Source organism: Manis javanica, chromosome 9 (assembly GCF_040802235.1).
Source record: "Manis javanica isolate MJ-LG chromosome 9, MJ_LKY, whole genome shotgun sequence".
Classification (NCBI taxonomy): domain Eukaryota; kingdom Metazoa; phylum Chordata; class Mammalia; order Pholidota; family Manidae; genus Manis; species Manis javanica.
Window position 1 is genome coordinate 101,173,667 of NC_133164.1, and position 27,710 is coordinate 101,201,376.

General features: G+C 40.1%; 1 protein-coding gene and 1 pseudogene across 3 annotated transcripts in view; one reads left to right on the top strand and one right to left on the bottom strand.

Annotated features, from left to right (window-relative positions):
* KATNAL2 (katanin catalytic subunit A1 like 2) overlaps positions 1-27,710 on the top strand; it is a 78,179-nt gene that overhangs the window by 7,051 nt on the left and 43,418 nt on the right. For 2 of the 3 annotated variants that reach the window (XM_073213013.1, XM_073213014.1), the window contains exon 2: positions 24,908-24,978. The exons of the other annotated variant lie outside the window; for it this stretch is intronic. In XM_073213013.1, coding sequence (XP_073069114.1) covers positions 24,908-24,978 — 71 coding nt within the window. The remainder of the gene's footprint in view (positions 1-24,907; positions 24,979-27,710) is intronic. 3 annotated transcript variants of the gene reach the window in all.
* Positions 10,910-12,558, bottom strand: LOC118972503 (elongin-A pseudogene; annotated as a pseudogene).

The window sequence follows — 27,710 nt, forward strand, 5'->3', positions numbered from 1 at the left end:
TGTGGGATGCAGGAAAGGCCATGCTAAGAGGGAAATATATTGCAATACAGGCCTACCTCAGGAAAAAAGAACAATCCCAAATAAATAGTCTAAACTCACAATTAATGAACTAGAAAAGGAAGAACAAATGGGGCTCAAAGTCAGTAGGAGGAGAGACATAATAAAGATTACAGCAGAAATAAATAAAATTGAGAAGAATAAAACAATAGAAAGAATCAATGAAAGCAGGAGCTGGTTCTTCGAGAAAATAAACAAAATAGATAAACCCCTAGCCAGACTTATCAAGAAATAAAGAGAGTCTACACACATAAACATAATCAGAAATGAGAAAGGAGAAAAGTCCCTACAGACACCACAGAAATACAAAGAATTGTGAGAGAATACTATGAAAAATTATATGGTAACAAACTGGATAACCTAGAAGAAATGGGCAACTTTCCAGAAAAATACAACCTTCCAATGTTGACCCAGGAAGAAACAGAAAATCTGAACAGACCAATTACCAGCAAAGAAATTGAATTGGTAATCTAAAAACTACCTAAGAACAAAAAGCCTGGACCAGATGGTTTCACTGCTGAATTTTATTAAACAATTAGTGAAGACCTAATACCCATCCTCCTTAAAGTTGTCCAAAATTAGAAGAGGAGGGAATACTTGCAAACTCATTCTACGAGACCAACATCACTCTAATATAAAAACCAGGCAAAGGCACCACAAAAAAAGAAAATTACAGACCAATATCCCTGATGAACATAGATGCAAAAATACTCAACAAAATATTGGCAAACTGAATTCAAAAATACATCAAAAAGATCATTCATCATGATCAAGTGGGATTCATCCCAGGGATGCAAAGATGGTACAACATTAGAAAATCCATCAACATCATCCACCACATCAACAAAAAGAAGGACAAAACCCACATGATTTTCTCCATAGATGCTGAAAAAGCATTTGACAAAATTCAACATCCATTCATGATAAAATCTCTCATCAAAAAGGGTATAGAGGGCAAGTACCTCAACATAATCAAGGCCATATATGACAAACCCACAGCCAACATTATACTTAACAGCAAGATGCTGAAAGCTTTCCCTTTAAGATCAGGAACAAGACAAGGATGCCCACTCTCCCCACTTTTATTCAACATAGTACTGGAGATCCTAGCCATGGCAATCAGACAACACAAAGAAATAAAAGGCATCCACATTGGCAAGGAAGAAGTTAAACTGTCACTGTTTGCAGATGACATGATATTGTAAAAAACCCTAAAGACTCCGCCCCAAAACTACTAGATCTAATATCTGAATTCAGCAAAGTTGCAGGATACAAAATTAACACACAGAAATCTGTTGCATTCCTATACACTAACAATGAACTAGCAGAAAGAGAAATCAGGAAAACAATTCCATTCACAATTGCATCAAAAAGAATAAAATATCTAGGAATAAACCTAACCAAGGAAGTGAAAGACCTATACTCTGAAATGACAAGACACTCATGAGAGAAATTAAAGAAGATACCAATAAATGGAAACACATCCCATGCTCACGGATAGGAAGAATTAATATTGTCAAAATGGCTATCCTGCCTAAAACAATCTACAGATTCAATGCAATTCCTATCAAAATACCAACAGCATTCGTTAATGAACAAGAGCAAATAGTTCTAAAATTCATATGGAACCACAAAAGACCCTGAATAGCCAAAGCAATCCTGAGAGGGAAGAATAAAGCAGGGGGAATTATGCTCTCTGACTTAAGCTCTACTACAAAGCCACAGTAATCAAGAAAATTTGGTACTGGCAAAAGAATAGACCCATAGACCAGTATAACAGAATAGAGAGTCCAGATATTACCCTAAGAATATATGGTCAATTAATATACGATAAAGGAGCCATGGATATACAATGGGGAAATGACAGCCTCTTCAACAGCTGGTGTTGGCAAAACTGGACAGCTACATGTAGGAGAATGAAACTGGATTACGATCTAACTCCATACAGAAAAGTAAAATCAAAATGGATCAAAGACTTGAATGTAATTCATGAATCATAAAACTCTTAGAAGAAAATATAGGTAAAACTCTTTTGAATATAAACATGAGCAACTTCTTAATGAACACATCTCTCTGGGCAAGGGGAACAAAAGCAAAAATGAACAAGTGGGACTATATCAAACAAATAAGCTTCTGCACAGCAAAGGACACTATCAGTAGAACAAAAAGGCATCCTACAGTATGGGAGTATACATTTATAAATGACATATCCGATAAGGGGTTGACATCCAAATTATATAAAGAGCTCACAAACCTTAACAAACAAAAACCAAATAACCCAATTAAAAAATGGGCAGAGGATCTGAACAGACACTTTTCCAAAGAAGATATTTAGATGGCCAACAGCCACATGAAAAGATGCTCCATATCCCTAATCATCAGAGAAGTCAAATTATAACTACAATGAGATATCACCTCATGCCAGTTAAGAGGCCAACATCCAAAAGACAAACAGCAAATGTTGGCAAGGATGTGGAGAAAGGGGAACCCTCCTACACTGCTGGTGGGAATGTTAACTAGTTCAACCATTGTGGAAAGCAGTATGGAGGTTCCTAAAAAAACTCAATATAGAAATACCATTTGACCAGGAATTCCACTCCTAGGAATTTACCCTAAGAACGCAGGAGCCCATTTTGAAAAAGACATATGCACCCCTATGTTTATTGCAGCACTATTTACAATAGTTAAGAAATGGAAACAACCTAAGTGTCCATCAGTAGATGAATGGATAAAGAAGATGTGGTACACATACATAATAGAATATTATTCAGCCATAAGAAGTAAACAAATCCTACCATTTGCAACAACATGGATGGAGCTAGAGGGTATTACGCTCAGTGAAATAAGCCAGGCGGAGAAAGACAAGTATCAAATGATATCACTCATCTGTGGAGTATAAGAACAAAGCAAAAACTGAAGGAACAAAACAGCAGCAGACTCACAGAACCCACAAATGTACTAACAGTTATCAAAGGGAAAGGGACTGGGGAGGGTGGGAAGGGAGGGATAAGGGGGAAAAAGGGGCATTATGATTAGCATGTATAATGTGGGCGGGGTGGACATGGGGAAGGCAGTATAACACAGAGAAGACAAGTAATGATTCTATAGCATCTTACTACGCTGATGGGCAGTGACCGTAATGGGGTATGTGGTGGGGACTTGGTAATAGGGGGAATCTAGTAACCATAATGTTGTTCATGTAATTGTATATTAATGTTAGCAAAAAAAAATTGATATAGACTTCTGCTTTCAAATGTGATAAAGTAACTGGCACCTGAGTAGTCTTCCTGCTATATGCAACTGGAAAACTGGACTAAGTATATGAATAATCTATTTTCAGACGTTGGAACATGTGATCATAAGAGAAGGCCTTCCTCCAGGAATGAGTAATTGGGTTCTGGCACAGGAAGGAGATCTAAAAACAGCACAGCACTTTTGCTGAGATAAAACAGAGTAGAGTTTGTGAAGACTCAGGAGTGGTTAGAATTGGGAGGAAAGAGGACCAGAGAGGAGGGAGCTATGGAAATAAATTCTTCCCTAATTCTGACTCTTGGACTGAATACTAAGGTTTTCATACACAGAGTAAAATTGTGAGAAGCTGGGAATGACCAGTAAGCAGGGACCTGTAAGCTGAACAACTACTGGTACTCACATAACATTGAGAGGGATTTGAATTCCAACCAACCTGAGTGGGCAAATCTTGTGGAATAGCAGGACATTTAGTAGAGATTCCAGGAAGGCCATACATTAAAAAGAAGCTAATTTAGCTCTAGAATAAAGGCTATTTTAGATACCTCTTTCCAAACAAAGCTTTAAAGAGAGCATTGATAGGATCACACTTACCTGCAAATAACTATCCACCAAAATAAAACTCAACACACTTTAAAAAGAGTACAAAAAATCCAGCCATTCACAAAAAAGTGGCATTGAATAAAAAATTACTAGCAACAGTGATGAGAAATAGGAAAATGTGACAAACTATGACAAAAATTAGTGAACAGAAATGGATCCAGAAATAGTAGAAAAGACAGAATTAGTAGACAAAGGCTTTAAAAATAGCTATTATAATATGTTTAAGGATTTAAGGAAAACATGATTATAAAGAGAAAAACAAGATAAAAGAAGAATAAAATGGAACTTATGGAGTTGAAAAATACAGTATTTTAATTTGAAAAATTCATTGAATACACATAACAAGTACATTAGACACTACAGAAGAAGACATCAGTGGATTAAAAAAATCACACTAGAAACATTGTGAGAATATAGAAAGAAGGCAGCCATTTGTGAGGTGAGGAGAGAGGCTTCAGGAGAAATCAAACCTGCTGACACGTTGATCTTGGACTTTCAGCCTCTAGAACTGTGAGAAAATAAATTTCTGTTGTTTCAGCCACCCAGTCTGTTTTGTTTTGTTATGGTAGCCTTAGAAAACTAATACAGCCTCTGTTCTGAAAATCATAAAATATGGCTATGAGAAATTAAAGGAGGTACAATGTTCATGGAATGAGAAAATCAATATTGTAAGATGTAAATTCTGCAAATTGATCTATAGATTCAATGCAATCTCATGAAGAGCTCAGTTTGCCTTTTTGTATATATTGAGAATTTGATTCTAAAATTTATGTGGAAATTTCAAATAATGAAGAAAACATTGAAAAGAGGATGTACACTACCAGTTTTTAAGGGTTAATATAAAGCCATAATAATTAAGATGGTTTGATACTGGCAGGGGGATAGACAAATCTATCAATAAAACAGAACAGAGAGTTCAGAAATAGACCTACAAATATGCGGTAATTTGATTTTTTACCAAGTTGCCAATGTAATTCAATAAAAAAAAATGTCAGAGCAACTGGATAACTAAATGGGGGTGGGCATTTAGTTATCCCAGGGGCAAGGGGTGGGGTGGGAGAGAATAAAGCTTACTCTTATCTCACATCAAACACAAATTAATTGAAGATAACAATCCTACACTATGTAATGTACCTAATAACATGGCATCAAAATAAATAAATCAAAAACTGACAAAATCAAAAGGAGATATGGACAAAAAAATACAATCATAGTGATTTGTATATGCCTTCCTCAGTACTGACAGAACAAAATATGTAGGATATAAAAAAATCTGTAGGATATAAAAGATTTGAATAACACAATTAACATACATTGAGTCAGAAAGCAATTCTCAGCTAATGTTAAAGGACCAAAATAATTTAGAATACTGTTGTATAAAACTCAATGAAATTAAATTGGAAAACAGTATTAAAAAGTTATCAATAAACTTCCCATATGCAAGTAATACACTTCTAAATACTTATGGGTCAGAGAAAAATCCTAATAGAAATTGGAAAATATTTCAAATTGGATGAAAATGCTATACATTAAAACATGTGGGACACAGACAAAATATGACTGGAGGGAAATTTAAGTCCTTAAATGCAACTGTTAGAAGAGAAAAAGGGTATTTTTTAATGAATTAGTAACCATCCTGAGTAATTAGAAAAAGAATAATAAAATAAACCCAAGGAAGGAAATAATACTTTTAAGAATGTAAAAAAAATGAAATAGAATCATGTCGCGCGCCCCGTCCTCGCCGGCAAGAACAGCACGCAACAACAGCAGGATTCTTCTGCAGAAAGCTTTATTCTTCAGCTCTTTGTGAAACAAATGAGTTGGGCAGGACCCAGAGAGGAAGGAGAGGCTTGCTTATATAGTTCTCATGCTCTGACCTGGTTGGTGCGGCTCCATATGCCTTATTAGCATAACCATTTGGTGGGTCTCATTGGTCCTTATGCCAAGGCGCAATTAGCATGTAGTTTAGTGGTGTGGGATGATTTGTCATTAGGAAGTTCGGGGCCTTCCGGCTGCCCTGCATTGGGCGCTATTTTCTGAGCGCGGCTGCCAACATCTCCCCCTTTTTTGTCTAACAGAAGCTCAAGGCAGAACTTGCCAGCAGAGGCGGAGACAGAGGCCTGACCTCCATCATACTTCCTGATGCCCCCTTTTTGGAGAGGGGTTCTGGGCATCTACCCCTATGCAGTCAGGCATGCCTCTCAGAGGGGTCCAAGACCTCTTGCAGTGCTTTGCCTCGCATCCTCTGGCTGGCGTTGGGACCGCTTGGTACAAAGGGTTTGGACCCTTTTTCTCAACCCTCTTGCACCATGAGCTTCTTAAAGAAAGCTGTGATTAAGCATTGAGGTACTCGGGCCTGGTGCAGTGCCACATGGGCTCAGGGTGCAAGAGCTACCTCAAGCTAAAGCTGAGCTTCCTTCTTAAGCATGTTGAGCCACACCTGGGGAGAGGCGCCAACGTCTATCGCCATTAGGGCTTGAGCAAGGATCACCTTGTCCTGCTTATGTTGGTTGCGGAGTCTGCATAACAACCAGAGTAAGAGCATGAGACCTCCAAGCAGGAACACGCCCATCCCAGCCATGCCCGCCCACTCCTTGACGTGGGAGAGAGCTCTGAGGAACCAGGAAGAGAGTCCTTCTGCTACGGAGATATCTAGACGGGTGGAGTTGATGTGGATTATTTCTCGCCGCAGTTCTTCTAGTGTCCCATCGAAGTCTTGGGACCAGTTTCCTGAAAGATACTGGGACAGGTCTCGTGACAGATTAGTGAAAGCATTTAATACTTCTGTTAGTGATCCTGGCTTGTTTGTGGCTCTGTAATATGGCTGCGGCTAGGCCCGCGTTGGTGAGTGGCCCTCCTATTTCTCTACAGGCTTTCAACCAAGCGTGTATCCCTTTCTGTTTCCAGGGTGTTATCGCCTGTCTGCATTCCTTGGTACATTGTTCAAATACTAATTGCTCTACCAGGGGCATCGCTTGTTCCTGATCTCCAAATATTCTGCCTGCGGCCTCCATCATACGAGCGACAAAGTCAGAAAATGGCTCGCTCAGCCCCTGAATAATTTTTGTCAAATTGCCTGATACTTCTCCTTTGTTGGTGAGGGCTTTCCATGCCTTGGCGGCGCACGTGTTTATTTGTGCGTATACCTGTAAGGGGAAGGCGGTCTGGTTGGCTACCCACTGTCCTTGGCCCGTCAGCATATCATATGACCACACAGGCTGTCCTTCGGCCGCGTTTGCGCGTGCCTGGGTCATGCTGATATCATGCCACAATGCCTTCCATTCTATGTATTGCCCCATACTAGAAAGGCATGCCTTAGTTACATATTGCCAGTCTGCGGGTGTCATGGCTGTCTCTGTTAATCTCTCAACTTGTGCTATGGTGTAGTTGGCACTGACTTCATAAGCCCGAACGGATTCTGCTAACTCCTTAACTTGTTTATGGCTCAGGGGCTGGTGAGAGCGTACGCCATTATCCTCAAATACAGGAAACATTTGTCTAATTGCCTGAAGAGTATCTGGGTGGCAAAAGGAGAGTGCGCCACTCACGTAAGGTGGCGGGGCAAAGGGCGTCGGGGGACACCCTGCTTTCATTTTTTCCTTGGTCCGCTTTTCAACTTTGCTGGTTCCCTTACTTCTACACTCTGCGGTTTTATTTTCTTCCCCTTCCTCTGCGGACGTTAATTCCTCCTCAGATTCCCTATTGGAGAGTTGGAGGTCCCTCAACTCTTTCCAGGGGTATTTACTATTTTCTCCGAGGCGATCGTCACTCGCTTCTCGGGGCTCTTTCGCTTTTGCCCTAGGCGGGCTTTCTCCCTCACTCTGAGGTTTCTTTACCTTCGTTTTTGTGGCCTTTTTTCGGCCGCGCGCGCTCTCTGTTTCCCGTTCCGTTTCTGACATGCTCTCTTGGATATCTGTCAATGCTCTCTGACCTTCTTTTATTACCTTTTCACATCTCTCATCTTGCAGACAAGCTCTAATCAGTTTCCAGAGGGGCCTGGTGCCTCCCCTCAGGCTACTCTCCTCCTCCTCTCTATCAAGATCTTTCCCCAGTTTGTCCCAGCTCGGGATTGAGAGGGACCCTGAACAAATGAACCAGGGGGCCACACGGTCTATCTCCTTCACAAAAGATCCTAAGACTTTGCTGGAGACCTTCAAGTTTCGCTCTTTGAGAGCTGTCTGCAGCGCCGTGACTAATGACGGTGCATTCCCCATGGTGCCTCCTTATTTACAGAGAACCATCAACCATCATCCTAAAAAGCAGGGGCCTCTCGGAACTTACCCCTCCGGGCTTTCTTCTGACCTGCAGTTCTGAATCCTCTCCAGATGTCTGAAGGGTCCTCCCTGTGCCGGTGATGTTCTGGTTCCCGGGATTCGGCACCACTTGTCGCGCGCCCCGTCCTCGCCGGCAAGAACAGCACGCAACAACAGCAGGATTCTTCTGCAGAAAGCTTTATTCTTCAGCTCTTTGTGAAACAAATGAGTTGGGCAGGACCCAGAGAGGAAGGAGAGGCTTGCTTATATAGTTCTCATGCTCTGACCTGGTTGGTGCGGCTCCATATGCCTTATTAGCATAACCATTTGGTGGGTCTCATTGGTCCTTATGCCAAGGCGCAATTAGCATGTAGTTTAGTGGTGTGGGATGATTTGTCATTAGGAAGTTCGGGGCCTTCCGGCTGCCCTGCATTGGGCGCTATTTTCTGAGCGCGGCTGCCAACAGAATCAAACTTACAAGAGCCAGGATCAGAAAAACAAAGTTAGCTCTTTGAAAAGATGAACAAAATTGATAAACCTGTGGTGAGACTGATGAAGAAAAAAAAGAGAAGGCACAAATAATCAATGTCAAGAACAAGAAAGGAAGATGGCTACAGATCCTGTGCATATTTATACAAAAACAAGAGGATATTATGAACAATTATGCCAATAAATTTGAAAATTTAGATGAGCTGGACACATCTCAGGAAAACACAAACTGACACCAAAAAGAAATTTACATGTATCAATAGTCCTATTGAAAATAACTTGCATCTGTTATTTAAAAACAAAACCAGAAAAATGAGAAAATCAACTTTCCATGGGTTATCCACACTCAGATTTTTTTTAGCCCAAATTCCATGAAACAGTAAATGAAAATATAATACAAATCTTCACAATTTCTCCAATTCCATGAAACAGTAAATGAAAATATAATACAAATCTTCACAATTTCTCCTTTAGAATAGAAAAAGAAGGGACATTTCCCAATTCATTTCATGAGGATAGCATATCTCTCATACCAAAACCATGTCAAGGACACCCAAGAGAGGAAAATAATAGGCCAATCTCACTCATTAATACAGATGTAAAAGTCCTAAACAAAATATTAGCAAACTGAATCAGCAATATGTAATATCCAGTTTCAATGTATCCCAGGAATGAGGCAACGTTGTTTCAGTATTAGACAACAAGCAACATAGTTCATGTACTGCATTTCAAAATAAAGAAGAGAAAGCATCGGATCATGTCAACAAATGTAGAAACATGTTTGATAAAATTCAACATACTTTCCTTATTTAGAAATGAAAAACCAAAGAAACTCTGGCAGACTAGGAATAGAAAAGACCTGCTTAACTCGACAAAAAAGTAGCCACCAAAAGCCTGCAGAAAACATCACTGGTGGGTGAAATGTCGAAAGCTTTCCCTTTGAGATTGGGAAAAAGACAATAATGCCTCTAATCCCCACATCTATTCAATACAATATTGGAGGCGCTACCAGGTAAGATTAGGCAAGAAAACAAATGACGTCAGAATTGGCAAGAAAGAATGAACTCTGCCTGAATTCATGGATAATACGACTGTGTATGTGTAACACACAGAAAAAGCTTGGCATCTCGGCCTCCATACTGTATTTGTCTCCTCTGCTGCTTTAACCTTGGGCCAAAAGAAAAAGAAAAAAAAAAAAGGAAGAGGCTTTAGCTCGGCCCTGCATGTAGGCTTATTCATCATCAAAAGAAATTTTGCTTATAGTTTGAGATTTCTCCAAACAAACCCTTACCCAGAACTTGCCTCCCCTGAGGATATACAGAAATGTGTATGAAAATAATGACTGTCCTGCCCAAGATTTATAAGACTATCGTGACCAAACCAAGGTCGAGGAGAGTCACCTAACCAAGGACACAGAGTTTCTCAGCTTTCCTTGGCCCCTCCCTGGCACCCAGTGTCTGCAGCCATCAGTCACCTCCTAACCTGCTCCCCCTCTTTCCCCTTTCCCTAGCATAAAAGCAGCTTAAAATCACCCCTGAGCTAAGATGGTGCTTTAGGACATCAGTCTACCATCTTCCCCATCTGCTGGCTTTCTGAATAAAGTTGCTTTCCTTGTCCCAACACCTTGTCTCTTGATTTACTGGCCTGCTGTGTGGCGAGTGGAACGAGCTTGGACTTGATAACATATGTAAGAAAGTCAAAAGTATCCAAAAGTAATTATTAGAATTAATAAGTGAATTTAGCAATATTGGTCAAACAAAAGCAATATACAAAAATCAACGGTATCTGTCTTTTAACCTTTTTTTTTATTTAAAAAATGTTTATGTTGTCAAATTTATCAGTGTTTTTTATTAATGGCTTCTGGGTTTGTGTCCAAGAAGGCCTTATGTGCTCTGAGATAAAAGAAAAAACTATGTCACGTACTTTTATTTGTTTATTCACAGAGTAGAGTGCGATTTGGGGATCAGTTAATTAAAACTATATCTTATTTACAAAGAGGCTAGTTTCCAACAGTAAAATTAATCTTGAAACCTTCAGTGAGACTGAGATTTTGCATACTCATAATTCTGGATTCTCCAGGCCGGGAGGCAGTGGCCGTGGCGCAGTTTCCTAGGTGCAGCACTTGAAAACTACAGGGGTCTGATTCCAAACGTTCCCACGGAGTCAAAGATACTGGTCTCTTTTGGAAGTCTCCTCCTCTAAACCCCACCGCCCTTGCGTTCCTGCCAGAAGATGCCATCGCCAGGGCAAGACCTCGCTTATCGTTGGGAGAATCGGTTCTTGTAGTCTTTCATTGCCTTGGCCGTCATCGGGGCAGTTTTCTTCACAGGTTTCCCGCTGCACCAAGCGGGCACTGCTGGTGCTCCGGCAGTAACAGGCCTGCTTCTCAGGGGTGACGGTAACGCTCCCACCCGCCGGATTGCTGGGGCGAGCATGGCCGCTGCCTGTGGGGTAAGGAGTGGGCGTGACCTTGGCTTTTTCTTCCACTGCTACTCCTTCTGTTTCAAGCTTTTCCTGCCTCCTTTCAACAACCAGAAGGCGGCTTGGCCGTGGAGTTGAAGATGATCATCTTTGCTTGGCGATGGGAGGTACTGGCTTGTGCAGAGCGGACATTCGTGGTCTCTTCTCGCAGTCGCTGCCCTCTGGCTTCCTGAAGCCGCAGGTACATCATCCGCCACGGCTCATACTCTTTTGGCTTTTCTTTCTTAAAGTTTTGGTGGCAATGAATTTTCGGTAATTTATTTGTTTCTTTAACTAGTACATGATTGTATTTCTCTATGCGATATAGCTGATCAGGCGTACATAACTCCAAAAGGGGTTTAAGAATAGAATAGGGTACTCCTTCCACTTCAAAGGTGAGAATTGTGGTTGTTTTTAAGAGGACAGCATTTTGTAGAGATAAACACACTTGGAATCAGAAAACTCCTGCATCCTAGAATTTATTCTGCTTCCAGTAAATCCAGCTTCTGTCTCTTTCTGGGGTGAAGATAGTGCTTTTTGCTTTGGTTGGAAGGAGAACATCAATTCAAAGGCAGGAAGTGGATGGTAATTGGCCTGTACTCTGGGTAAGGGGAGGGCTGGCCACACTGCTTATGCATCCTGTGGGGACCTTTTCCAGCTTGGCCAAATGGGCTCCAGAAGCCTGCCCTTTCTCTGACATGTCCCTGGACACTCATGGAGCGTTTGTCCCTGGAGGCAGATTGGTGTGCTGTGCTTTGACTCCCAGCTCCTTTTCCCTGGGGTGCACCCGGGTGTCCCTCCTGAGCCCCTGTCTGTCCTGAGAGGCATTAGAGTGGCCTTTGTCAGGCCTCTGGCGTGCAATGTGGGCCTCGGCCAGGCGTCCATGCGGATCTCCAGGCATCTGCGGAGGACCCATGGACAGTGGAGGGGCTGGGTCATCACAGAACTCTCCGGCTCTGAAGAGTAAACTGGTGAATCACTGTGACTCTTCATTCTCTTCTCTCTGCCTTCACCACCGTGGGACGCTTGGTGGGGCCTCTGGGTGTCTGAGGACCTTCCATGGTTTTTCTGTCCATGCCTTGGGGCCATCTGTTGGGCCTCTGGAAGCTTTGCTGGAGGGTTCTTGGTTGTCACCCTCCATTGCCATCCTTCTGCAGAGGATCCCTGGGGCACTTTTGGGAATCACTCTTCTCCAAGTCAGGCACAGTGTTTCCGTAAGAGCCAGCTTCTTCCACTGGGCCACCAAGTTCCTGGTAAGGCTTCTAACGGACTCACAGTTGTGCAGGCGACTCACTGTCTTGCCAACCCTGGTCTCCACGAGAATGGCTACAGAGACAGGCAAGGCAGAGAGCCTCTCCAAACTTTTCCACAACTTCTTCGGACCAGAGTTGGTGGCCAGGCGGTGCCTCAGCTCCTCCATGACCTGGAGCACTGACCCAGCTGCCATGGCCCCCGGCTGGGCTGGGCTCTCGGCCCGGCAGGTACACTGCCCTGGAGATAATTGGGCCTGTGGTCTGGGGGCACTGGGAAATCCCACTTCTGGTCCTCGCAGTGTGGAGTGACTGACAGAAACCATCCACTTGGCTGAACTGACTTCTCCAGTGGGCAGCTGAAGATGGAATGAAGCCTCAGGTCCAGACCCTGACCTTATAATTACCAGCCACTCTCCCTGCCTCTTCCCACAGTGGCTGTAAGCTGGGCACTGAATAAATCACTTGCCTAGGTGGTCCTGGATCACCCTGCTCCATTCTGGTCCCTAGTCACCAGGGATCAATCAGCAGTGACCACTGCTGTGTGCCTGCTGTTGACTATCTTAATTTGAGCCTCAACACAACCCAGTAAAACAAGTTATATTGTTCTCATTTTACAGATGAGGAAACTGAGGCTTAGGGAACTCAAATTAACTTGCATGCGGTCACACAAAGAAGACGTGAAGCTAGAATTGGAATCGAAGTAGTTAAGTTCCAGCATGAGCTCATGCCTCTGAACCAATCGAGGAATTGGGGCCTAAAGAGAAGGGATTTTTAGGGCAATTACCATTTATCCTAGAAGTGCTTAATTTTTTTTTTTTTTTTGAGAGGGCATCTCTCATATTTATTGATCAAATGGTTGTTAACAACAATAAAATTCTGTATAGGGGGTCAATGCTCAATGCACAATCATTAATCCATCTCAAGCCTAATTCTCATCAGTCTCCAATCTTCTGAAGCATAACAAACAAGTTCTTACATGGTGAACGAATTCTTACATAGTGAATAAGTTCTTACATGGTGAACAGTACAAGGGCAGTCATCACAGAAACTTTCGGTTTTGATCACGCATTTATGAACTATAAACAATCAGGTCAAATATGAATATTCATTTGATTTTTATACTTGATTTATATGTGGATCCCACATTTCTCCCTTTATTATTATTATTATTTTTATTTTTAATAAAATGCTGAAGTGGTAGGTAGATGCAAGATAAAGGTAGAAAACATAGTTTAGTGTTGTAAGAGAGCAATTGTAGATGATCATGTGTGTGCCTGTAGACTATGTGCTAATCTGAGCTAGACAAGGGCAATAAAACATCCACGGATGCAGAAGCTTTCTCTCAAAACAGGGGCGGGGGTGAGGTTCTAAGCTTCACCACTGTTGTTCCCCGATTTCTCACCTGATGGCCCCCCCTGCGACTATGCCTGTCTTAGGTTGTTCCTCCCTTGAGGAATCTTACCCGTCTCTGGCTAACCAATCATTAGAAGTGCTTAATTTTATTATCACTAAAAATAAACATTTAATAGCCTTAACTTAAAATGTCAGCACTGATCCAAATTATATAAAGAGCTCACACACCTCAACAAACAAAAAGCAAATAAGCCAATTAAAAAATGGGCAGAGGATCTGAACAGACACTTCTCCAAAGAAGAAATTCAGATGGCCAACAGGCACATGAAAAGATGCTCCACATTGCTAACATCAGAGAAATGCAAATTAAAACCACCATGAGATATCACCTCACACCAGTCAGTATGGCTAAGATCCAAGAGACAAACAACAACAAATGTTGGAGAGGTTGTGGAGAAAGGGGAACCCTCCTATGCTGCTGGTGGGAATGTTAACTAGTTCAACCATTGTGGAAAGCAGTATGGAGGTTCCTCAAAAAACTAAAAATAGAAATACCATTTGACCCTGGAATCCCACTCCTAGGAATTTACCCAAAGAATGCAGAAGCCCAGTTTGAAAAAGACATATGCACCCCCATGTTTATCACAGCACTCTGTACAATAGCCAAGAAATGGAAGCAACCTAAGTGTCCGTCAGTAGATGAATGGATAAAGAAGATGTGGTACATATACACAATGGAATATTATTCAGCCCTAAGAAGAAAACAAATCCTACCATTTGCAACAACATGGATGGAGCTAGAGAGTATTATGCTCAGTGACATAAGCCAGGCAGAGAAAGACAAGTATCAAATGATTTCCCTCATATGTGGAGTATAAGAACAAAGCAAAAACTGAAGGAACAAAACAGCAGCAGACTCACAGAACCCAAGAATGGACTAATAGTTACCAAAGGGAAAGGGACTGGGGAGGGTGGGTGGGAAGGGAGGGATAAGGGGGAAAAAGGGGCATTACGGTTAGCACACATAATGTAGTGGGGGTGGGGACATGGGAAAGGCAGTATATACAGGGAAGACAAGTAATGATTCTATAGCGTCTTACTATGCTGATGGACAGTGGCTGTAATGGGGTATGTGGGGGGGACTTGATAATAGAGGGAGTTTAGTAACCATAATATTGTTCAAGACATTGTACATTAATGATAGCAAAAAAAAATGTCAGCACTGATTAAACATCCATTTGATTGGATCAGAACAGATTAGATCCTAGCCAGATCTCTAGGAATGCACCTGGCCCCACCTGTCACCCAAATCAGGAAAGCCCAATGGTTATTCTTCCTTTAGTTTTTATACTTTATTTTTGATCTCTTGAACAATACCATAGGTATACATTGTGAGATATTATTCAACTTTTTCCTCAGTTTTTTCCAGTTGTGTTAACATTATTGAGTAGTCTATATTTTCCCCATAATTCTAGGTTTTAAAGATATTCCAAGTCTTAGAATTTATTAATCTAATAATTCCTGACAGTCATTGTTTTCAAAATTCTTGGTAGTATACATTGACATTTCTACTATCACATGATTACATAATAATAAATCAAGTTTAACGAAATTATAGGTAACAAATAGAATAAGTAAAATAAAAACACCACAGCCCAGATACACTAGGGTGAACCTTAGTATATATCCTTCCAGATCTTTTTCTCTGTGTATATATATATACATGCGCACACACATGTATATTTTATCAAAATGAAATCAAATGATGAATACCATTCTTCAACCACTTAGTTCTCTAACCAGGGTCTAATTGAGGATCATGGGTGGCATCTGGTTGTTGTATCCCTTAAGCCTTTTAAAATTAGCACAGCTTTCCCCACCCACTACCTTCTCTATTTTTTTTATTTTACTTTTCATTTTTAATGACATCAACATGTTCAAGAAACCATGCACTCAGTTGTTCTGCAGAATGTCTCCCCTTCTAGATTTGTCTGATGGCTTCCTTGAGGTTTTTACCTGCTGCTCTATCCCTGGCAAACTGGAAGTTAGTTCTAAAGGCTTCATGGGTTCAAGTTAAACCCATTAATGTACCGCATATGATACTGAGGACTTCGTATTACACACATCAGGAGACGGTGATCTGGCCTTACTGTATGGCTGTCTGGTCTCTCCATTGTGCAGCTCTGTTGCAACTAGAAAGTAGCCTGTGTGAGCATGGGCTTTTGAAAAGAACATAAATGTAATTCCATCATCTCCTTCCGTGTCTAATACTGAGGGCATGGTATGGAAAGTCTCCCGTGTTCAGGTAGACTTTACACGTCTCCAAAATCCCAGATGCTATACGCAGTTCATATTCAGGATTAACAACAAATGCCCCTCTTCACGGAGCACTGTTCCTGCTAGATTTGACCAGTTCTGACTTTGTATTAAATACAAGAAGTGCCTTTCCTAGATCTGTTGACACTCCTCTTGATAGTTCTAGTGCTTTGTCGAGTTGTGCAGCATCTGAAACTTAGGAAGTTTCCTCGTAGAAACAGGAGGTAATCAGGAAACAAACAAAAAACAAATTAGAACCTATGGGTATATATATTCAAGCTTTTAAGTGAATATTAGATGCAGGGACTGTAAAATGGAACTATAATAAAAAACATTTGAAAGAAGAAATGCATCCTTTTTAACTGTTTCTTTTTTGAGATGGAAAGCTTAATGCAAAATTTGGATCTTATCAGAGAAATTGAAACAGCTCATGCAAATTAATCTCCATTGCACCCGTAAAAAAGAAATTAAAAGCACTAATGTTGCATGTGGTGTATATACAGTAACATTTCCTAAATATCTTCTGGGTCTAAAACTAGGAATGATATTCAATGCTTCCTTTTCCTCAGGCTACAGTATCCTAGGATTCAATTTTGAATCTGATAATGGAGACGTTTTTGTTGCACAATAGCCCACAAAGGAAATGAAGGAAAAAGAAAACAGCCAGATTATTGAAGCCAAGACAAATGAGACACTTCAGCTAGATGTTCACTTCTGGGCCTCCTTTCTTCAGTAGACAGAAATTAATTGAGCACCTAATTGTGTCCATTTCAGGGACACACCATCTTTTATAATTTAACTGACCATTGTTGATGGCCTATTCTTAGTTTTTTAATTCAGAAGCCAACTGACTATGCTAATTTGAATGGCATGAGTGGAAATGTTATACATCTGGCAAACATTAACACTGCTAATCAACAAATTTATAAGACCACATTCTGTGTTTCAAGCAACAGCACATCTTAAATATTTAACACTAGGTATTTTAGTGTTTTCTTCTCTCTTCGATTCTTACTAAATCCTGAATTTCCATCAAATTTGTCTCAAAGAAAGAGTCAAATTATTAATTCAAGGTCCAGAGATGCCAAGTCCAAGCTGTTTCACAATCTGCCTTGTAAGAACACCATTTCTGAAGCAGCCTCATTACCAAACAGAGTTCTAACTCACTGAGCAAAAGGGTGTCGCTCAGTCCTCATCATCTGCCTTCGAGACCAGGCCTACACACCAAACTTTGTAATTTCAGCCAAAACTCCCTGGAAATACTCTTTAGAGTTGGGACAGCTATAATTTTCTGGGAATGTAATCAAAACCCTGCACAGCCTCTCTGATAGGTTATTTATGTTATTTGAAGAGTACGGCCAATATTGCTCAGGCAGCTCCGGGCCCGGAAGTCCCTCCATCCCGAGCGTTGGGGCCTTGCCTTCCTGCACAATTCTCAGCTACCAGGGATTCACTAGGTCAGTGTTCACTGTTTAAACGACTTTCCAGGATTCTAAAAGCAACTTGAGGGAGGTGATTCTGACAAATCTTCCAGCTCATTTCTTAGGGTGACCTTAAAATCCCAGGCCCTACCTGTGGTTAATGGAAAATAAGATTCCCAGGTTTCTCTGCCTCTTGAGTTACGTGAACCTGCAGGAGAGAGGCCGGGTCGGGGACGTGGGGATAGGAGGTGTGGTGTGGAGGAGGAGGTGCCTTTGCATAGGTCTTCCCCTCCTCCTGAATGAGAACACCTGAGGCCAGCAAATCAGTGTCAGGACGTGCCCCTGCCCTCTCACCGCATACCTGCGGAGGCGGGGCCGGGGAGTCCCGAGGTACATATTCACACCTTTTACTCACAGAAAAATGAAGGAATAAAACCCAGATAAGTAGGTACCTCTGGGTAGAGGAATGGGATGGGGCACAGTAACTTAAGTTTTAATCCATAGACTTTTGAATTGTTTACATTTAATGCTTTGGCAAGTAAGCAGCAAACAAATACATCAGCTTCAAGTGAAGGAAAGAAAGACTGAAAGACATGAAGAAAGCAACTAACAGCTGTGAGCTCCCACCAGTCACTGACCCTGACATTGTCATAGCACCCCACTGCGTGGAGCCAGTTTAGACGTGGCACTAGTCAGTGTCCTGTGCAGTTCCTCTGAGAGTGTATGTGCATCTCACAGCTCCTTCCTTCAAATCCTTTTGTTCTCAAAGAACCTTGCATACAAATGAGATGGATTAGCTTCATTTACAGTAGGACTGCAACTATTCAGAAAGGAAACACTTAATCTCCTGGGAGACACGCTACTCCTGCTGAAGTAGAGGGTTGAACTTTTTGAAGGAGGTCTAGCCAGCAATTGCTTTGAAATGGTCACTACAATTGTGGCACATTAGTTTTGAGGGATTATAAGAGACACCATTCATTTGTTACTATATGAAGTCAGCTAAGACTGTCTGGTAACCACAGTTTGATTTTGTCTGGTTTGGCACCCTGTTTTTGGCAGATAAGGTAGCAACTTGTCTACAGGGATGGAAGTCATGAGGAGGGCTGAATTCAGGGGAGGACTGACAGGGGTAAGTGTTGGCCTGAAGGCCAGAAGACTTGGGTTCTGTTTTCAATTTTTTGCAGGATTTTGAGCAAATCCCTTAATCTTTCTGGATCTCAGGTTTCTGAAACCCAAGGATCCCCAGGTAACTTCTAGACATCTAAAATTCTGAATAAAAACCCCAAGCATGAGTTTATACACTTAGAAACATATCCTATCAATCTTTTTACTGCTTGTTTAGGCTGAAGTTATATTTTTGTTTTGCAAACTTGATTTGGATTGAATCTTGTGATGACTGTCATAATTATTATGCAAATAATAACTTGGAACTACCTTAATTTCATGAAAGTACTTCCTCTCCTAATACACTAGATGGCACTATAGGTGAGGCAAATCAAATCTGCCCCCCTACCCCAAAAAGGAGAGACTTGACTACCAATGTTAATTTTGGTAAACATATAAAGGCTTCATTCAGTCTTCACCAAGGGTGGTTGTGTCAACAATCTTCAGAAAGATGAGTGAAACCTGCCAGTGTCAGACATCTTGATATCAGGATAATGTCATTTTGTAGAGTGGCTTTCAAACTCTTTTACTGTGATTAACTGTAAGACATCTTAGATTGGGATCCAGTATGTACACACACACACAACACACACATGCACGCATGCACACATACATACAAACATGCAAACACAACAGAGGTTTCACGAAGCAATTCTAAGCCTTCTTCCCTGTTAAGCATTCTGTAATAATTCTATTGCATTAAATCATGTTACTTGTAACCTTTTGTGCTGATTTCATGACCTGTACTTTGAAAAAAAGTTATCTAGTAAACCTATCAAGAAATATCAATCTCTACTTAGCACTTGGCAGCATGCCAGGTACCATGGGTGACTTAAAGGAATATTTAATGCTAATTCCATTTTCTGGGAAAGAGAAGTGTTAACTAAGCAGTGGAAGCAGATAATTTAAGTGAAGATTTTATGGAATAGCTGGACAATATCTAAACCTTTCCTGTAATATGAACTTCTGTTGGCGAAATTACATACTGTGGAACAAAAGTAGTCACAAAAAATAAATGCATATTCCATTCATACAGTGTTCAAAAATGTGAAAGCTAACCAATATGTTTTTTAATGATGCATACATTGTGGGAATGATTACGATAAAAGCCAGGATAATAGTTACCTTTGGTGGGAGAGAGAGGAAATACCTGAAAGGAACACATGAGGGAGTTTCTAAGATACTGAAGGTGCTCTGGGAATTAACCAGGGTGGCATTTGTTTTTATTATTACTATTAAAAATGGTATGTCATACACTCTTCTGTATGAATTACATATTTCATAATAACAAATAAAAATAGCCAAAGATTACTGTACTTACCCTTCTTGATTCGTTATTTCTTCTTGGTAGTTTGCTTCCCAGTTTGTTAACCCTCCCTAATTGAAGGGGTCTCTTTAAGGACAGAGGTTGAAAAGTATCCAGTGTCATTTTTTTAGAATGCCCTATTATATGTTTTAAAGCTCTTCTAATGTTCTTAGATCTGTCCTTGAGAATAAATCTGTACTTTACAAATAGTCAAGTCTGTTAAGTATTTTCTTAAGCTGGATAAGCCATAACTTCAAATAACAGGATTATTCAAGAGCTGAGGTTGATTAAATCATGGTACATTCTCCACAATCGTTAAAAGTCATGTTTTAGGAAAACTTTTAATGACTTGGAAAAAATCTACAAAGTGTTTTTTAAAAAGAAAACCCACAGGTTATGAAAACACATGAGAAGTCTGTTTTGTAAGAAGACTGAAAGAATGTAACCAAAATGTTCTATTTTTTTTCTTGTGCCTTTATAGTGTTCCAGTTTTCTATAGTGGTCACATATTATTTTTGTAAATGTGGGCTGGAGGAAGATTGTGGTAATTAATCTACATTGAAGACAATTTTACAAGAGGAGTTTCAGAAATGTTTTGAGCTATGGAATAAAAAAGCATGACCTGCCAAGGTGACTACTCTAAAGGGTGACTCCATTTAAATATATTAGGGCTGATAAATTTGTTTAAAAATCAGTCACTACTTAAAAAAAAAAGACATTTTTAAGAGCAATTTTAAGCTCACAGCAAAACTGAGCAGAGTTCCCATATAATCCTGAACCCCACCCATGCACAAGCTCCCCCAGTATCAATATCCTGCACCACATGAACCTACATTGACATATTATCACCCAAAGTCTGCAGTTTATGTAAATTAGGGTTCCCTTTTGGTGTACATTCTATGGATTTTGACAAATATATAATGATGTGTACCCACCATTATAGTATATAGAACCATTTCATTGCCCTAAAATCCTCTGTGCTCTGCCTCCCTCCCTGTTTCCTAACCCCTGGTCACCACTGATGTTTATACTATCTTCATAAATTTGCTTTTTCCAGAGTGTTATATTGTTGGAATCATACAATTTATAACTTTTTCAAGTTGGCTTCTTTCACTTAGTAATATGCTGCTAAGTTTCCTCCGTGTCTTTTCATTGCTCCATAGCTCCTTTCTTCTTAGTGCTGATTAGTATTCCATTGTGTAGATGTGCCAGTTTATGATCCATTCACCTAATCAAGGGCATTTTGGTTGCTTTTGGCATTTATGGATAAATCTGCTATAAAAGTGTGCAGGTGTGTGTGTAGACACAAGTTTACAGCTGTTCTGGATAAATACCAAGGAGCATGATTGCTGGGTCATATGGTATGAGTATGTTTAGTTTTGTAAGAAACCACCCAACTGTCTTCCAACATTACTGTACCATTTTGCATTTGTACCGGCAATGAATGGGAGCTCCCGTTGCTGTACATCCTTATTAGCATTTGGTGGTGGTAGTGTTTTGGACTTTACCATTCCAATAGATGTGTAGTGGTATCTTCTTGTTTTAATGTGCCATTCTCTGATGACATGATGTTGAGCATCTTCTTGTATGTTTATGCCATCTGTGTATCTTCTTTTATGAGTTGCCTGTTCATGCCTTGTGCTCATTTTTAATTAGGTTGTTTGGTTTCCTATTGTTGAGTTTTATGAGCTCTTCGTATGTTTTGGATAACAACTCTTTATCAGATGTGTCTTTTGTAAATATTTTCTCCCAGTCTAAGTCACTACTTTTACGTTATATACTTTATTACTTCAAGGATTACAATTTTCCTTTAATCTCCTCTCTTGGACTTCTAAGGACCTTGGTTTTATTTATTTTAGACTAAATTCTAAGCAAAACATTTAACTAACAATAAAAAACAACAAATGTGTGTAAAGCTGTGTGGTAAGTAAAATGCAAATGAATTTTTTTAAAGCAGTAATTACTTTTTGAATAACAGAAAACAAGATAAATTTTGGAAGAACAAGTGGTACGTACTGTGCTTCCTTATCAAGCTCTTTGAAACACAAGTTGCCTTATTTGCTGTGTTTTCCAGCAATCTGAATAAAATCTCATCACCTTAAGCTAAAAAACTTTATTTGAATCACTTAATGGATATCCTTATAAAATAGGGTAGTATTTTACCTACCTACTTAAATATCAAATAACTGAAAATATTTGAGCCTTTTCATTATGACTCTCAATCATAAGAGAACAGGGCACTCAAAAAACAAGAACAAGATATTGTAGAAAAGGAACAGAGAGTGAGAACAAACTCTTGGAAATTAAAAATATTATTTGAAATAAATTTCGTCAAATAATTTGGAGACAAAGCCAAGGAAATTGCTCAGGAAAATAGAAAAAATAGACAAGAAATGGGACACTCAAAGGAAAAAAATCTTAAATGATTAGTCAAGGATATTCCCCATTCAGTTAATAGAAGTTCTTAAAAATTAACTGGAGATAACATAGGGGAGTAGCTTAGCAAAGAAATAATAAAAGAAAATTTCCAAGAATGTAAGCATGGGAATGTCCGGCTTGACAATGGCCAGCACAGTGAATGGAAACAAGAGCAGCACTAAGGAAATCATACAATCTCAGAACATGAGGGTTAAGAATAAGATCCTAAAACTTTCTTGGGAAGAACAGACATATTACATGCAAAGGATCAATGCCCTTTCAAACTATCAAGTTTAAAGTAGAATGAAGACAGTTTGGGGCATGCAAATTCTCAACCCCATCTATCTGCGTGCACCTTTACTCAAGAGATGTGTGCTACTAAACCAAACGAGTGATAAGTAAAGAAGACTCCATTTCTAGGGGAGCCAATGCAGGAAGGTTTCAAAGGAAAATCCTTGGATGAACACCCATATCAGGCCTAAGAGTCTGCAGTCTAGAGTGGTGAGGGAGAGGGGAGGCTCCAGGGAGGCCATGGTAGGTGGGTGGGGAGTGTACCTGACATATTGGATGTATCTGATGGCATGCTAAGTAATAGGAGTGGCCTTTAGAGGTGTATTGGCATTTGAAAATATATTATATTCTACAGAATATATTATTAGCGTTATATTCTACAGAAAAGTAACCAACATTTTTAAATGAGGCCATTATTCACTCCAAGAAAAATAACGCACAAAAGAGAAAAAGGAATCACACTTTTTGACTCGGAAGTGAACATTGTTTACAGGGTCATAATAATGTCATCACTGAATACCGACATGACTGTAAGGGGAGGGGAGGGTGTGAAGTGTGTGAGACTACTGAATTCTCACTTACTTTGATGGGATGGGAAGGGTTAATGTCTAATATTCATATATCATGAAACAAAGATATATTTAGAAACTAGAGGTGAATATCAGAAGAAACAGCTAAAATAATTCAGGTTGTTGCCTCTAGGGAGTGAGTGGGGATGGGGTAGCAGGGTGGGGCAGAAGATTTTGTTTTCTTAAAAAATTTATCTTACTGAATTCGTTCACCATGTAAGAACTTGTTTGTTATGCTTCAGAAGATTGGAGACTGACGAGAATTAGACTTGAGATGGATTAATGATTGTACATTGAGCATTGACCCCCCTATACTGAATTTTATTGTTGTTAACAACCATTTGATCAATAAATACACGAGAGATGCCCTCTCAAAAAAAATAAATAAATAAATAAATAAAATAATGGCAAGGCTCCCCTCAAAAAAAAAATTTATCTTACTTTATTATTCAGCCTTAAAAAGAAAATTTTGGCCCCTATTACAGCATGGATGAACCTTGAAGACGTTATGATAAATGAAATAAGCCTGACTCAAAAGATAAATACTGTATGAGTCCACTTCTATGAGGGACCTTGAAGAGGCAGATTCAGAGACAGAAGGTAGAATAGCAGTTGCCAGGGGTTAAATTATTTTTTAAAGAATACAGAGTCTCCGTTAAGGAAAATAAGAAAGGTTCTGAAGATGGATGGTAGTGATGGTTGTACAACGATTTCTGTGTACTGAATGCCACTAATCTACACTTAAAAATGGTTAAGATGGTAAATTTTATGTATATTTTATCACAATAAAAAAGCAACTTAGAAACAAAAATGTATAATACTATTTGATTTTTAAATAACTGCATGCATATTTTAATTTTATTACATTAATTTTTAGAAAGCTTTGGATGAATGCCTGAAAAGTTTTTATGTGCCATGAGCACGGATGTTTGCGCACAGATTTTATGACATAGTTTGGGCCACTCAGGGGTCTATTTTTGCTTTTATCTGGTTCTTACCTGTGTTCTCTTTAGATAAAGATGTTAAGGAAGTTATTTTCAAATAAGGGAAGTTTGTTGAAAGTAAATATTTTATGAATACATTTCAAGGGAACTTGAGATACCAGACAACTAAATGTAGCACATTAACACTGTAAATAAATTTATACAGTTTGAATAAAGACATCGTTAGGCAGGAATTTCCCTCTTATGGGCTCTGCTACTCTCAGGGGATATTCTAAATGCTCGGCTGTGCAGTACCCGCTGAAATCAAAATAAGAAGTTTTGATTTCAAAATAAGGGGTTTATCAGAACTCATTGTTTGGGGACTGGGTAGGGCTCTGAGTGCATTTAAGATGCTGTGGCAGGTGAGTAACTGATGTGAGAGCTGATTTTCTGGCTCACGTGTTTATCAACACTTTCTAAGGAGAGATTTGGTCCAAACAGGAGTGTGTATATTTGTTTCTTCGAGACTGTAAGCAGTAAAATGGCAGTAAGAAGTTAACTGGTAAAGTGCAATCCTAATTTCAGTTTACAATTGTGAAGCAGCTCTAAGAAAACAACAATGGAAAACAACTTCATATATTCTAGAGATGTCCAACTGCCGTCCCTCCTTTAAGCCATGCTTCTTGGCTTTGACAGGTTACATTTACCTACAGGGATTTATTGCTATAAAAGGAGTGCTTTATCTCATTCTTGTCCATCTAAATTTTCCTTTTCATTCACAGTGCGAGATGAGAACAGAAGCACGACGAAAAAATCTTCTTATTTTGATCTTGCATTATTTAACACAAGAAGGGTATGTTATGTTACAAATATTTAGAGATGATGCCTCTCTTTTTCTGACCCTCACTTTTACAGATACACATTTTTAAAAAGACCAATGGACTTTTTTTTAAAGAGCAGTTTTACATTTACAGAAAAACTAAGCAGAAATTATGGAGAATTCCCATATACCAGCAAGCCCGGCCCCAGCCAGTCTCCCCTGTTACTGACATCTTGCTTTGGTATGGTATGTTTGATATGATTGATGAACCAATATTGATGTTATTACTAGCTGAAGTCCATAGTTTACATCTGGGTTCATATATTGATATATTATTATTATTAGACTGGAGTCCAGTATTGATATATTATTATTAGTTCAAGTCCATAGTTTACCTCTGGGTTCACTCTTGTGTTGCACAGTTATGTGGGTTTTGATAATGTACAATGTCACATGCCACCACCATACTATGATACAATAGCTTTGCTGCCTTAAAAATCGCTGGTACTCTAGGTACCTCTGCCCCTAACCCAGCAATCTAGACACATACTTTTATGCCTCTTTTACCTATGTATTTTTCACATTATGCATCTGAAAGCTCTATTAACAAAGCTACCCTATTCATGAGATACTTTCCCTCTCTCATTCAGGTTTGAAAATAGCATAGCCCTTTCAAATGAGGTTTCTGGGGTCCCATTGTGAGCTATGTACACAGAGACAACACTAATTCCTCAATTTTCCTTCCTTCAAAATAAAGGGATTGCACTTCCCTGGATGGCCTATGCTCAGCTTCGTTTCCATGCAATGCCCATTCTATACTTGGCAAGGGGAGGAAATTTGGAAGCATTTGAGTTTGGCCACTTACCTCATTTAGAAAAGTTCAGGGACTTCAATGAAGACTGCTGATGTGCTAGGTTTTGTGAGAGGAAGAGAGCCGATCCACAAAGTGTCTGAAGTCTGCTATTTACAGTTTCCTGTTTTTCCAAGTTGCAGTTACAAAGAAAATACTCAGGTTTCAGGCTGAGGGCTTCCAACTATAGAGTTAGAGCAGCTGTTCTCAACCAGGGTGGTTCTGCTCCTCGGGGAACATTTGGCAATGTATGGAGACCTTTTTGGCTGTCACACCAGCACCCAGGGAGGGAGGTCAGGGATGCTGCTAAAGGCCCTTCAATGCACGGAGCAGCAACCCACTGCAAAGAGTTACCCAGCCCCAAAGGGCAAGTGTGCCAAGATTCACCAGAGCACGGAGAATCAACCAGCTGCTGGTACTGTCCCTAAACGTTGAATGAGCATGTCTTCTTCCAAATAAACACAGTAGCTATTAGTGAAATGGGGGAGCATCTGTGACTAAAGTCAAATCTCAGAATCTAGTAACCCTGGTGCTGGGGAGGGGAGAGCAATTAGGAGGGTAGTGGCAGCTGAGAAGGAAGTAAGTTTATCATTTCTCTGAACCCTGTCAGCCAGAGGTGTTTCAAATAAACCTATTGCCCTCTCAAGGAGAATGATCCATTCTAGAAATCTTGAGGAATTTTTCTTTTAAATTTTAAGGGAAGGATTTGGGTCCCCATTTTACATTTGAAGAAATGGAGGCTTAGAGGAGTCAAGGAACTCTCTGGAAGTCTCCTGGCTTTACATGGGCCTCTCTCGCTTCAAAAGTCTTTCAGGATCCTATTCCTCTGGTCTGATGTGGAAAATTTGTTTTTGTTTGAGGATCACCTCAGGAAAACCAAAATGTGTGTGGATCATTTTTTTGAGTTTAAAAAAAATGATGGCTTTTTAAAGTCGGAAAATGAATTCTCTACAACTACACTGTCTTGCCAATGGGTTTCAGCCCCGGGGCAAGTTTGCTGTCCTTGGTGCTGCCACCACTCTGGCCTCTGCTCTGCTCTCTCCTGCAGCCTTCCAGCCCTACCACCCTGTCGCGCCTAGAACACTGGGTGGAGCTCTTTTTATAGAGTCAACAGCCATGTATTGCCTACAGGTGTGCAGTGAGCTAGTCAACCATTGCCAGGTGAGAATCCTGGCCAGAGGAACACTCATTTTATCCCAACACTTAAGCATTCTTTTATTATTCAAGTCATTGAAAAAGTTCAATTTTTTTTGCCAAAATTTCAGATGCATCTGCACTTTCAGACAAACTTGTTATTGAATAATCTGATTTATTTTTTTCCCCAACTGACCACATAAGATCTTTAAGTACAAAATGTGGACTCTCTCATGATATGTTAACACCACAGTTTTGGAAGTGGCTTTTCCTCCATGGTAAATATGATGAACTGCATTATCTTTGACACAAAAATATTCCTCAGTCCACCTACTTTGAGACACACACGATTTTAGCAGACACTTTTTGTGTGTGTGTGTTTGGGATTTAAATGTTATTGAGAAAATGGCTCATTTTTCACATCACCTCCAGTCACAGACCAGAGAAATGAGTGCCCACTTACATGGTTAACAGGCAGGCCAATCAGTTGAATGCTCAACTGCTGAATCTCTGTTCCCATGCACAGCAGTGGGGTGGAAGTGAGAGCTGGAGCAGAGCAAGGCTGACTTTGGTTCTCTCTGTGCCTCAGCTCCCCATCTAGAATATGAGGGTGTTGCTGAAATTGATGATCCAGTCAGTATGCATGTAGGTGGTGGATTGCTCTGCACTACCCAGTATCCTTCTATGGGAAGCAATCCCAAGGTCAGGACATGCTGAGTCCATTCTAGGACAAGGGCTGGTTGGTTAGTGTGGTAGGGAGGCTTCCCGGGTAAGAACATAG